The 14,207-nt window shown below is 45.6% G+C and overlaps 1 protein-coding gene across 1 annotated transcript in view; it reads left to right on the forward strand.

Moving 5' to 3' along the window:
* The window catches only part of LOC123425635 (insulin-degrading enzyme-like 1, peroxisomal), a 29,246-nt gene extending 17,418 nt beyond the window's left edge, over nt 1–11,828 (forward strand). The window contains exons 22-26 of the mRNA XM_045109332.1: nt 4,674–4,798; nt 4,923–4,974; nt 5,044–5,130; nt 5,231–5,353; nt 11,430–11,828. Of these exons, the coding sequence (XP_044965267.1) occupies nt 4,674–4,798; nt 4,923–4,974; nt 5,044–5,130; nt 5,231–5,353; nt 11,430–11,681 (639 nt within the window). The 3' untranslated portion in view covers nt 11,682–11,828. The remainder of the gene's footprint in view (nt 1–4,673; nt 4,799–4,922; nt 4,975–5,043; nt 5,131–5,230; nt 5,354–11,429) is intronic.
* Nucleotides 11,829–14,207: the final 2,379 nt, after the last annotated feature.

Consider the following 14,207-nt stretch of genomic DNA (forward strand, 5'->3'; position numbering starts at 1 on the left):
TAGGAAACCCAGGGACAACTGAACTGGGCCTCAGCTATTAAGCCTCTGCAATTCATACTCACTGACGGCAGAGAGCGCCAAAGATCACAAAGTCAAAATCGGCGTCACCAGCCAGACATAGCAATTGGCGATTGCGTCAATATCTTTTGGTAAGATACAGTGTCTCATTTGAAAGCTGCTCATCCTTGAGAAAAAGCTTCCGCAGTAAGTTCGTTGCTTATAGCTTTCAGCATTGAGCTTGCTAAGCTGGCTGGTGATCCTCAATCCACGATGAACCTCTAGTGTGCTGAGTCTCCGGCAAGATAACAGTTGTAGATGGAGCACATTGGTCTTCATGCAGCTAACAAATTCGCTAATGTCGTGGAAATTGGGCAATCAAGGAAGGTACAAAGCCCATGCCTCTCCCTCGTACGCTCAAAGGGGTGGCAGTTTGTGAAGGTTGTGGTGCCGTCACTACTGGAGGTGGATGACTCCATCTGTAGTGATAGAATAGCCAATAGGGGTCTGCTGCTATGGGTCCACGGGAAGCTGCATTAGGACATGCCAGGCTAGCAGTCAGCCCCTGGTTCAAGGTGAACGTGTTGGCACCCTTCCCGAACCAGCTGGTTTGCCGGTTACTGGCGACTGGGGTTGTGTTGCTGCAGTGACTTACACGTGCTCCACAAAAGCAGCATGCAAGCCGACGAATGTCTCTGGGGCGATGCTGAGGGGGGCGAAGGCCTGGGATGAGGGTGCGTAATGCCTGCAGGACGGTAGCTCAACGATGTTCCATGTATTCAGACTAGAGAGTTCATGGTCGGCCCTCGATCGTCAAAGTGTGTGTCTTGTCGTCCGATGGTGAGTGAAGCTGCTTGCTGTCATGGGCCCAATGCCCCAGCTCCAGGCACCTAATGCAACAAGTGTGTAGCTTGCACTCCGCTCGACAATGGCCCTTTCCCAGGCACTTAGGCGCCATTGTGGCCCTCTCGCTCTGCAGTGGGGGCGCTCTGGGCACACCATGAGGCTTCCTTTTGGATTCCTCCAACCCGCCTTCCTTGCTAGGGTGACATTCACCACTGATGGTGGTGACGTAGTGCACCTCTGACTGAAGTTGATGGGTGGCAGCCATGAACTGAGAGACCTGGTGCTCTGGCAAATGGGCAGATGTGCTTTCCTTCATGTGACCCTTGCTCATTCAGTGTCACGGTATCCCTTGCCACAGAGTATAACCGAGCCTGGTCCAGTGTGCAATATTATCCTGTATCCACTCGTGCTATGTGCATGTTTTTGCAACAGATAGGCGAAGAGCAGATCGTTTCACTTTTACCTGGTCCAAAGTACAATTTACTCTTTAGTTTATGGCTTCTTTACTCTCCGAACTTCAGTTCTTTCATGACGTGCAACGCACGATAGCATAATAGAAAAAGAAAATCACATTCATCTATATAAACTTATGAACCAACAAAAAAACATCACATATAAATTTGCAGATGCAAGATTTAACCGAATGGTTGTTTTAAGTAAGATTTCTGAACCTCTGAGGTTGCAAATTGCAGACAGAAACATCTGATCATTGTAATAAATACTTGGTCATCCAAAAAATCTAATAGCCAATATGAGCTGTAATCATCTAAACATTATATAAAAGTATATTCATGTGAAGCAAGTTGATTACATAAGTACAATGTTTCGTTAACTATAAAAAAAGTACAATATTCAATTCACGAAATCCTTAAGTATGCAAACACAGAAATACCAAGTATATCCACATAACATCACAAAAACAAGTATTTTTGTACTATGTCTTAAAGGAAGTATTTTTATGAAATTGCTTACTAAAAGAAAAAAGATTGGTAGTTCAGTTTAGAAACAAGAAGTCCTTTTGTTATATGTGTGTGTGTTGTGCTGTGTGGCTCCACTGAATATTCAGTAGTAAATACACATTATGAAATAAATCACGTAATGAAAAAGATATCACAATTAATTATTTAACTTTTCCACTTGTGTATCCATTGAAATGTCGGTACAAAAATTAGCAGTAACCAGTAGGTGTACCTCTTGTTTCCTCAAAACTTATATACAATAAAACTGGGGATGAGTGAACACTTCCGGTAACCAAACTATAGCATTCCCGAGATGGCCACCGCCATGGCTTGCCGCCAAGCTTCACCCATCTCGCTTCCCCAAATCTCCTGACCAAAGTGCTCCTTAGCTCAGAAGAGCTATGGCACGCGCCTCCCAGTGCTACCACCTTTAGTTTGGGTGAGGTCTCATGTGCGTCTCCTGGTCCTGTTTCAATGTTATGACCAAAACATATCATCTTCGCTTCAAGTTGATGCCATCTCTAAAATTATCTATGGGATTCTTCAGAATTTCAAATCTAGTTATGACTTGGTATGAGCAGCATATGGTATTCTTTGAGATGGCAATTTCAGTAGAGATACTTATGAACAAACATAATAAATTACCTTCTCTACAAACCAACCCAAAATATTTCTCCAACTCCACAATGGCTATTGCTGGTGCTCCATTGGTAACCTCACCCAAGATAATTGAATAGTAAAATTACTTCCAAGTAGCTGAGAACTGAAACATTGGATAGAAATAATGAATAATATATATGGATTCAGGTACTCCAGAATAATATATGGATTTAATTACACATGATCATTGAAGCCAGCTTTCTAGAGATTGTTTAGAAAATCATTATTCAAAGCAGTACAAAGAATTGTACAGTATAATTTTCTACAAAACACATGATGTGTGACATTCATACAAACTTTGACCATATACTTTAAGCATGTTCAAGGTAAATTTGTCCAGATATGAGATTTACATTCATGATTATAAACTAAAACCTACTATTATGCTTTAACACAACTCATCAGAAGGATGACTACAGCACCTGGATCATGGAAAATTAGGAGCTTGATGACGTACACACACTGCTCGTAGGGTCATTGTTCATGCACATCTTTGGCGGCCGAAGAGACAAGAGGCCTCCACCACCGGCGTGGCTCCGTGAGGCCATCACATGTGACATTGCTGCTGCTGGAATGTGATCCTAGCGACAAAGGGTCTGTGGGTAGGAGGGGGCGGTGATGCCATACCTACGTTGATACTTCACAAACCAAAAATTACATGTTACAACATATGAAAACATAATGAAGGAAAAGAGGAACTTAAAAAAACATAAGATGCACATTGAATTCAATTTTTCATCAACAATTGTAAGAAAGCGGGCGACACCGAGTGACTGAAACATGTGCCGATTGATCTCGATGCAAAATAAATACTGATCAATGTAATTGACTGTCAGATATCGAGTTTCATGAATATGAAAATATTTTTGTCAACTGATTTGAGAAATAACAAATAACATAATTACAAGCGTCATTTTTGTGCCTTAATTTATAATAAAATTGGCTTAGAAATGATTGATTACACAAGCTAGTATGTCATAACTGAACACATGAATAGTATAGTGCTCAATGTTGACAACAACCGTCAAAATCACAACCCTCGCCAGCCAGCCCTACCAACGGCAAGGTATATATTGCAGACTTTCATATTGGGAAGAATAGCATCAAAATGTCATCACAACATTGAACTGCAAACTATCTTGATGGCTTAGCTAAAAAGAGAAGAAACGTAGAAACAGTGCTTCACCTGAATAAGCAGTGGGAAGTCTGAAAGATGTGATGAACGGTGAACGAAAAAATTATCTCCATCGGCTAGCACACCATCGCCTGTTGGAATTAAACACGACATGTTTTCATGTCCATCCTACTTTCATTAGGTCCTAAATTGTTGCAATATAGATATGCACGTACCTCAAAGTGTTTCATGTGTGCGTTGGCTACTGCGCATCCAGCCGGAATAGTTCATGGCAGCCAACGATCTGTCTTTTTGTGTTGCTTCAGACAACTTGCTGTAGGAAATCGTTAGGAGAAGATCGGATCAACGTGTTTCCCATCATTGTACTGTCCGAGTGCGTGCTGAAGGCGCCTGTCGAGGACGGCGTGGGCCTAATCACGCGGGCAGCCGAAGAAGGCCTGCGACCACTGCTCCTGGCCGCCGCCTCGTCCATACCACAATGGCATCGCGGGCCATCATCGCCCTGGCACATGCACGGCTCCGGCCGGATCTGCCCCCTCTCCGTTTGTTCATGCTCGTTGAAGCGGCGGATGAGGAGATGGACGTGGATGAAAGATGGACGCGGCCGACGGCGGTCCTGCGGCGGCCCATTGGCGTTGACGTGGGAGCGCGCCGGTTGCCGGTTGCCAGCTGCTGGACAGCGGCGGGTGACGTGGGAGCAGGAGGAGGCGATAATTCGGGTTAAGGATGCCGAGTGCTGTTAGGCCGTTGACGTGTGGTGTCGATTGGTTTTAGTCGAGAGGCAGATGGCAGAGTTTTCATCCGCTCCATCAAATTGCTAAACGTACTCTAGCGAGGGTTAGTTGTTAAATTAACGGTCAGATCTAAATGGATGGTACTAATCGTAAGGCTTTAATTGCTGTTTTCTTTTGTGTACAGGTTAGACGGGGTACACTTAAGAAAGAATATGTTTGCTTGTTTAATAGTAGTATAGATAGGCTTCTTTGCAGCACCTCAAATTTGTAGTATTTCTGTGAAAAGATAGATGCAACACAAGGCAAACTACAAATGCTATAACAATGTTTCCCTCCCTGCAGATTCATCAGGACGATCTCAAACAAAATGTCCTACTTGAGTTGCTTGCTGTTGTTGCTAAGCAACCGGCTTTTCACCAATTACGTTCGGTTGAGCAGCTTGGGTACATAGCACTGCTTAGACAGAGGTATGGTGCCCTTGTTTTGATTATATTCTTATAATTGGGTAATAATGTACTACTATGTTCTTGTCTTTGGGTTTGTATAAAATGTTACTATATTATAGCTGACCATGTGATTCTATTTACCCAGAAATGATTCAGGAGTCCGTGGGTTGCAATTTATAATCCAGTCAACCGTGAAGGTACTTATATTTTCCATCACAATTCCATTCACATAGCTATTCTCCTGTGCTAATAAATTTGGTTGACAGGATCCATCCAATCTGGATGCCAGGGTTGAAGCTTTCCTCAAGATGTTTGAAGTCACACTACACGAAATGCCTGATGCAGAATTCAAGGTTAGATGAACCCTGGAACTAGTATTCATTGACAGCATGCTGTAACTTTCTTAGATTGGTCTAAACATTCATATTAAACAACGTATGGCTCAACTTGCAGAGTAATGTCAATGCTGTCATTGACATGAAACGGGAGAAATACAAGAACATAAGGGAGGAATCAGCATTCTTTTGGGGGGAGATTTCTCAAGGAACACTGAAATTTGATAGAAAGGAAGCAGAGGTATGTCTTAGTTGTTGAGGGAAAGTTCTACTTGAACCCTGCTGTTTAATGACGCCAAAATAACCCTCCGAATTAAGAGACCAGGTAACCAGCCCTATGAAGTATTGAAAACTGTTACAACCCCCCACTATGGTTGGGAGGCAGTATTGCATACCCCCTCCGCCCGGAATAACTTGTCACAAAGATGGATACAAATGGATGTATCTAGAACTAAAATACATCTAGATACATCCATTCCTACGACAAGTATGTCTTGACGGAGGGAGTATGTAGAATGTGACAAAGCTCTCTGATTTGGAGCTGACATGAGAGAGGCCTGTTAGGAAATATGCAACTTGTATTTCCAGGAGGCCATAGGCCAGTATATATACATGTTTGGAGAGATAGAAGCCATGCTGCGTTCTAGTCTGGGCCTTCTTCAGAAAATCCGCCAACTGTAACTCGAAAGGCACATACTGAAGAACAATAACCAGATCCTGCACACCAGCGCGCACATAGGAAGCATCAACACCAATATGCTTGGTGAGCTCATGCTTCATAGGATCGCGCGCAATGCTAATAGCGCCTGTAGTGTCAGATAATAGCAGAGTAGGTGTAGTGACAGAAACACCAAAATCCTGAAGTAACCGTCGTAACCAAGTCACCCCAGCCGTCAAAAAAGCCATAGCTCGCAACTCAGCTTGTGCACTCGAACGGGAAACTGCAGTCTGTTTCTTCGTCTTCCAGGCAACGAGATAACTACCAAGAAAAACACAGTAAGTAGAAAGTGAACGGTGATCCGAGGGATCACTAGCCCACGTAGCATCCGAATAGGCCTGAAGCTGTAAAGAACTGGAGTGAGGAAAGAATAGACGATGAGAGATTGTGCCCTGGAGATATCGGAGAACACGAAGGAGGTGACTATAGTGAACCGAAGTGGGAGCAGAGACAATTTGACTGGGAATATGAACCGGATAAGAATATCCGGACGAGTGACAACTAGATAGACAAGACTCCCAACAAGATGACGATAACGCGTCGGATCAGGCAAGGGGTCACCATCAGTATCACGGAGGTGAACATTAAGCTCCATGGGAGTCTCAACGGTGCGCTCATCAGTAAGAGCAGCACGAGCAAGGAGATCATGTATATACTTTTCCTGGGATATAAAAAATCCATCAAAGGTAGAAGAGACTTCAATCCCAAGAAAGTAGCGAAGAGGTCCAAGATCAGACATAAGAAACTGCTCACTAAGACGGGCCTTTACAAAGGCAATATACTCAGGATTGTCGCCAGTGATGATCATGTCATCGACATAGAGAAGAAGAGTCTGTCCACGAGGTGAAAGGTGGACAAACAACGCTGGATCATGAGCACTCGTTGAATAACTAGCGACAATCACCGCAGAGGCAAAACGCTCAAACCAGGTGTGAGGGGCTTGCTTAAGGCCATAGAGAGAGCGACGAAGACGACATACCATGCCATCAGGAACAGAATACCCAGGTGGTGGCTGCATGTAGACCTCACGTAGCTCACCATTAAGAAAGGCATTCTTAAAATCAAGCTGAGATACAGACTAGTGGCGTGCAGAGGCCACGACAAGAAGTGTATGAATAGTGGTTATATGAGCCACAGGAGCAAAAGTCTCGTCGTAATCATGACCATGCTCCAGCTGAAAGCCATGAGCCACAAGACGAGCTTTGTAACGGTCAAGAGAACCATTGGAGCGAGTCTTAACCTTGTAGACCCACTTACAAGTGATGGGACGAACACCTGGAGGAAGAGAAACAAGATCCCATGTACCGGTGCGTTCAAGAGCAGCAATCTCCTCTGCCATTGCAAACTGCCATTGAAGATGAACAATAGCTTGACGATAAAAGGTCGGCTCAAGAACAGCAGCACCAGCGGTGGAAAAACCAAGGCGATCAATAGACGGAAGCGGACGAGGACGCAAGCCATAAGTAGGCTGAGACGAGGAGGACGACACATCAGTAGACGCATCCACATTACGTGAACGACGACTATAATACTGAGGAAAAGACGGGAGAATACGAGGAGGAATCTCCGGAATAGGCGAGGGTCACGGAGAAGACATTGGGATGAAGGTGCAGAATCGTGTGATAAGTGAGGTGTGGAAACAATGGGAGATGATGGCGTCGAATCTGTAATAGTTGGAGAAGCGGGGACAGTAGGACGAATTGGCAAGGGCTTAACGAGAGTGATAGGTGTGCCAGGAAAAGTGAGGAAAGATATATCCTCCACTGCAAAGGTCTGGGAAGATGGACGCGGGTAGAAGGGACGAGACTCATTGAAAGTCACATCGCGAGAAATACGCATCCGACGACCGACGGGATCCCAACAACGATATCCCTTATGCTCATGGCTATAACCTAAGAAGACACACTCAATTGAGTGAGCGGATAGTTTGGTGCGTTCACGAGGGGCAAGAAGAACATAACAAACACAACCAAACAAACGAAGCGTTGAGTAAACGGGGGAACGGTCAAAAAGACGCTCGAAAGGAACGCCACCCTGCAAAACAGTGGACGGCTAAAGGTTCATGAGATAGGTGGAAGTGGTTACAGCCTGAGCCCAAAAGTGAGGCGGAAGAGAGGTAGCGATCATCATCACACAAGCCGTCTTAAGAAGATGAAGATGCTTGCGCTTAGCCACGCCATTCTGAGCATGAGCACCAGGACAAGAGAACTAAGCAAGAGTACCATGCTCAACGAGAAATCCACGTAACATCTTGGAGATATACTCTCCAGCAGAGTCAGCACGGAACACACGAATATGCGTAGGAAACTGAGTGTGAACCATGGCAGCAAAACGCTTATAAATAGATAAGACCTCACTACGAGAAATGAAATATACCCACGTGTGTCGAGAGAAATCATCTATAAAGAGAATATAGTAGCGATGGCCTCCCTTCGAGGCAAAGGGAGCTGGACCCCAAACATCAGAGTGAACAAGGTCAAAAGGACGCTGAGACACAGTCTCGCTATGAGGATAAAGGTAACTGAACCTGTTTACCAAGCCGACAACCCTGACAGTCTAAAGACACACCGCCAGAGAGAGATCCAAGAAGACCACGTCGAACCTGTCTACCAGGATGAGAGACGAGAGCCACATAAGTGACCCAGACGATGATGCCACCAGCTGAAAAGAGCTGGTAGACAGGGCAACAGAGGTGGAGAGACTGGCAGGGGTGGCAACAAATGGAACGTGAAGCTAGTCAAGCTCCCACAGACCCTGGGAGTCACGACGTCGGGGGCCAGCACCAAGAAGAGCACCAGTGTGACGGTCTAGAACGAAACATGAGTCAAATCGAGAATGACCCTGCAACGAGAGTCGACAATCTGACCACCAGAAATGAGTTGCATGGTAAGCCGAGGAACATGAGCAACATCAGGAACATGAAAAGATGAAGTGCTAAGAGTGCCTCAGCCAGTAACCGGGAGAGAGGTACCATCAGCAATAAGAACATGAACAGGAGACTCGAGGGGTCGAGTAGATGACAGAGTGGATGAGTCATGAGTCATATGAAAGATGCTCCAGTATCAAGAATCCATGGAGATGTACCTGCTTGTGTAGAAGGTGGTCTCACAATGCCAGAAGAGTCCGTAGCAGAACCAACAGAAACTGTCGATGAAGAACCAGAAGATGAAGCTAGCAGGCATCGAAATCGCACAATCTCCTGCTTAGTCAGGGGTGCAACTGAAGATGTTGATGTAGATGCACCCGACGGCAGAGAATCGGAGGCAACCAGCAGGGCGCGAAGTCGCGCAATCTCCTCCTCGGTGAAGTACACAACTGAAGTAGGCGACGTAGTGGCACCTGGAGAGAAGCGGCCACCACCAAGCCGCCAAGTGTGGCGATGTAGCATGACCAGTATCGTCTGCAAAGGCCGGTGGTGAAGACGGGGCCGTATGCAGACAAGCACCAAGCGCCAAGGGAAGACGCGTGTGGTATGCAGCAAGGACTACAACTCTCGTGGGATCCGGCTAGGACGACGACAAGATCCGATGGGGACGACTGCAGGTGGTGAGGATGGCAGCAGGATCCGGCGACGGGCGATGAGAGGAGATCTGGCAGCAGGGTTGACTTGGGGAGGGAGCTGCAGCCAGCGGCTCGGGCGGGAGTTGGAGCTGCAGCCGGCGACTAGCCAATGCAACAAAAAGTCCGAACTGATGGAAAGGGTTAGTGCAATCCACATATATTGAAACACCTCTTCTCACGTGTGACGGGGAAGACAAGTCAGAGGTCTCTACAAGTCAGAGGTCTCTACGTGGACACAAAGGGGGACTACCAGCAATTTTTTTAAATAAATTACGAAAGCCAGGACTTGAACTCAAGACTTTAGCTCTGATACCATGTTAAGCTTTATGCACTAGCCAACACAATCAAAAGTCCAAACTGATAGTCCAAACTGATGGAAAGGGTTAGTGCAATCCACATATACTGTAACAGGATGAACACCGGAGAGGGGTGCCGTTCACAGAGGATAGGTGGCGACCACGTAGACGGAGGATTGGATCGAGAGCACGAGTTGCGCGTGCGAAAAAAAACCCTAAGGCTCTAATACCATGTTAGGAAATATGCAGCTTGTATTTTGAGGAGGCCATAGGCCATTATATATACATGTACAGGTGTGGATATGTAGAAAATCCCTTATACAATGGGAAGTACGAGAGGTTACATGGCTATATATATAGTATTCTAACAAGGCCCACGTGTCATTGTAGTTGCCTATTTTTAATTACTCCCTCCGATCCAAAATAAGTTTGTGGTTTTAGTTCAGATTGATTTGGATCTGACATGAGAGAGGTCCACATGTCATTGTAGTTGCCAATTTTTAATTACTCCCTCCGATCCAGAATAAATGACGTGGTTTTAGTTCAAATTGATTTTGAGCTGACATGAGAGAGGACCACATGTCATTTTAGTTGCCTATTTTTAATTACTCCTTCCGATCCAAAATAGTAAGTGTCGTGGTTTCAAACTAAAACCACGACACTTATTTTGGATCTGAGGGAGTAGTTTACTTAATCTACATCCCTCCACCGACTCCCTCCCTCCCTCAGTGCCCTGCCCAGGTTTGCAAGTTTTTGATGATGGTGAAAACGGAAATGACCCTATGTGAGTCAGAATGGTCATGGAGGTGGTGTGGTGCACTGGTCGTAGAGATGAGAGATGAAGGGGACATGGAGGTGGCATACATAGAGACATGGTGTGGCGCACTGGTCGTAGAGATGAGAGATGAAGGGACATGGAGGTGACATTGTGTAGGGAGCTTTAAGACCGCATGAGCACGGGTACAAGCAGTGGCGGATCTAGGCCCCAGGCTTTGTAACACTGTAGCGAAATATTGTATCTTGAGGCCCAAAATGGTACAGTGTACAAAGGGGGCCGGGGGAGGCCCGTTGGGCTGGATCCGCCCCTGGGTACAAGGTAGGTAAGGCAAAAATGACCGTGCAGTCCGTATGCCCAGAGAAGGGCAGATAGGGAGATCGGCTGCATCCAGCATTTTAGCCAGCACAGGCAGATGGCCTTTTTTGGACAGGAAGTGAAGCAGTCAGATCCTTCTCATGGAACTAGAGTGGGCAATCAAGTTACTGATCACCCACCACACTCAATCTCCATCATCCGCACCTTCTGCTGTCAGATTAGGGATTTTGCTGTCACTGGGTGGTCTGCTGGCTTTGGGGGTGGGTTGCAGCTGCTCCATCGATGTGCACAGCTTTGTCTTTGCGTGGATCTGAACAATGGGCTGTGGCTGCTTGCCGTGTCACGGTATCAGTGAGGAAGAATTGAACAAGCAAAAGGAGAGAACAGCATGTTGTGCCCACCTGTCACACCATGCGTGCAAAACCACCCTGTGAAGCAACCTAGAATATAGTGGAATAAGGGTATTTGTAACTGTTTTTACAAACATTAGGTGGCTGGTTACCTGGGTTTAGCATTCAGGGGGTCATGTAGACTTCTTCCTTTGTTTAATGCGTTTTGCTTGCGAGTGTTGTTTTCCTTTTTGAGGAAAAGGCAGTCGTTTTCAGTTTTGGGTTGTCGTTTTTGAGTGCTTGGATTTCTGCAATTGCAGGTTGCTGCACTGGGGGAGCTTAAGAAGGAAGAGTTGATAGAGTTCTTTGATAATTATGTCAAGGTCGGCGCACCAGAAAAGAAGATCCTTAGCATACAAATCTATGGTGGTCTCCATGCCTCTGAGTACGAAAAGATTGTTCATGATGTTCCACCACCGCATTCGCATCGAATAACTGATATATTCAGCTTCAGGAGGTCGAGACCTTTATATGGTTCATTCAAAGGTGGTGCTGGTCAGATGAAGCTATAGGACAACTTTGTTTCGTGTCTTATTTACATTCAACTTGTATTTTTCCTAAAGAAAATAATGTGTGGGACAAATGTTCTCACTTTTGGCTAGGCTGAATATATTCCATACATATTAGTTTGAAGTTGTACATGTTGATGTTCGTTTCTATACCGACGATTAGACCTGAAAGTGTTCGACTGGCATACATTCTAAACCTGTTTATATCATGAATCAGAGGATGTAGCTAGCAACCAGCTGAGTACAAGTCAGAAGTAGAGTCTCTGCTACGGTTGTAATGTGATAGCATCTCCAACAGCCGCGCAACCGCCGTGGGCGCGAGCCGCTTTAGTAGGAGTTGCAGAAGAACGGCATGTGTGCCCAACACAAACAACACATGACACTTCAAATAAAAAAATCAATTAAAATCAAACACATAAAAAATCAGCAATAAACAGTTGAATTTTTGACAAATAGTTTATCTTCAAATACAATAAATAGTTTGACACTACAACATCAAATGTACAATATCAAACATGCAAATCATCATTTGTTTTGTCGGTCATTTCATGTTCATCATTCCTCGATCAGATCATTATGCGTTCGGACATGTCGAATGGTATGATAGGAGGCAACAAATCAGGCCACCTTCGCAGCACTCCGCCGCAACTGCATGGGATGTTCCAAGAGCTCATATTGAGAGTCTCTAAATCTAGGTCACGCTCATTCTCGATTATCATATTATGCATGATCATACAAGCGTACATGATATACCAAAGGATCTTTTAATCCTAAAATCTAGCCGGTCCTCTCACAATAGCAAATTGGGCTTGCAAAATCCTCAAAACTCTTTCCACATCTTTTCGAGCCGCCGCCTGAGCATTGTGGAAATCTAGATTTTTTCTTACCTTCCGGTTTTTTCAACGGCTTCACAAATGTTTGCCACTTTGGGTAGATGCATAGTAGCCATAGTTGTATGTATGGTCATTTGCTACAAACTCCACCGGTGGCAGTTCACCATTTGCAATCTTATTCGTTAGTGGTGACCGATTAACAACGTTGATGTTATTCAAAGATCTAGGCATTCCAAAAAACATGTCAAATCCATGTCTCCTGATCGGCCACCGCTTCAAGGATTATAATGGAACCCTTTTTCTGGCCTGGAATTACACATGACATGCCTTCCAACTTCAATGCATGCAATTTATTGAGCCAAGCATACCTGGACCCGCGAGTTTTGTTCATCTTCAATAGCCTTGGGACGTCTTCAACATTGAAAGATCTCAAATACCGTGGACCAAACACTTGCACAATTCCGACTGCTGAGCGCTTGACATACATGATGGCGACTCATAACCGAACCACCGTGCTTCAGCTTTTTGTTGATGTGCATAGCGAGGATCATTGCAAGGTCCAAACTCATTTACAATATTGAATTAAACCAGTCTAAAAAACTATAAAAAAACGTCTATCAAATTCATGTAAAAAAAAGGTGAAGTTGAAGCAATACATACCTTACAAGCGTTTTGTCGAACACCTTGTGGACGCCGAGCGTCAGTAGACGGTCGAACGCTGTTCGTCAGAGGAATGGCGCGTGCAAGGGGCGACGGCAGGTAGAGGAAGACGGAGGAAGTAGCGACGACAGGTAGAGGAAGACGGAGAAAGTAGCGGCGGCGTGGGGATAGGTCGGGGAAGCGCCGTAGGGTCGCCAGAGCAAATGGGGTGGCACGGGTGGCGGCGCCAGTGCCTGGATCTAGTGGTGGGTGGAAGTCGCGCGCGAGTCATCGCTGTCCAGCGCGCGGGAGCGGACGCGTGATACCGCTTCGCCCTGCACGTTGAATCATTTATGCCGCGTACATTTTCTTACGTCTTCTTTAGAACGGCCGGAACGACTACACACATGTAAAAAATCGTCTTTTTTTAACGCGGAGCGCGGTTGTTGAAAATGCTCTAAAGGTCACCTAGCCACACCAAATATGGTTGCATCACCAATTGGGACGATAAAATCCAGGGGTCTCTCGTCCACGCACAAGTCTGGGATCGCTTGACATGGGACTAGCCGCTATAAAGCTCCCAGTTCATCTCTGGTAACCTCTCCTGCGACTCTCTTCACATCCTGCAGATAGAAGGCGGAATCAATATTCAGTTTGAAGTTCACTTATGCGAGAGGGAGGGTGTGGCCGGCGTGTGCTGTTCTTTTCTGGTTCCCTCGACCGTCGGGTTGGGCATTATTTCCACGCTGGTGTTGCACGTCATGTGTTGGATCAAATGCTAGACAGTTTACATGGATATATAATTAGGGATTTTGAAGGGCTACTGTTGGATGACCGGCGCCAGCCCGACTGTCGCGGACACGAATAAATGAGGTGTCCGTCCGTTTGAGGTATAGCCTCTTTCAGTTTCAGATGCCCCAGCTCATCACTTGAATGTGAAAACGACGGGGGAGCGTGAGAAGCACTTTACACGCCAGCTACCGAAAGAAGTGACGAAGGAAACAAAGAGCTCCCTGACAAAATGACAGCCCAATTTTGGAACCAAAAGAAAGGACAA

The sequence above is a fragment of the Hordeum vulgare genome, chromosome 2H (assembly GCF_904849725.1).
Source record: "Hordeum vulgare subsp. vulgare chromosome 2H, MorexV3_pseudomolecules_assembly, whole genome shotgun sequence".
In the NCBI taxonomy this organism is placed as follows: Eukaryota; Viridiplantae; Streptophyta; class Magnoliopsida; order Poales; family Poaceae; genus Hordeum; species Hordeum vulgare.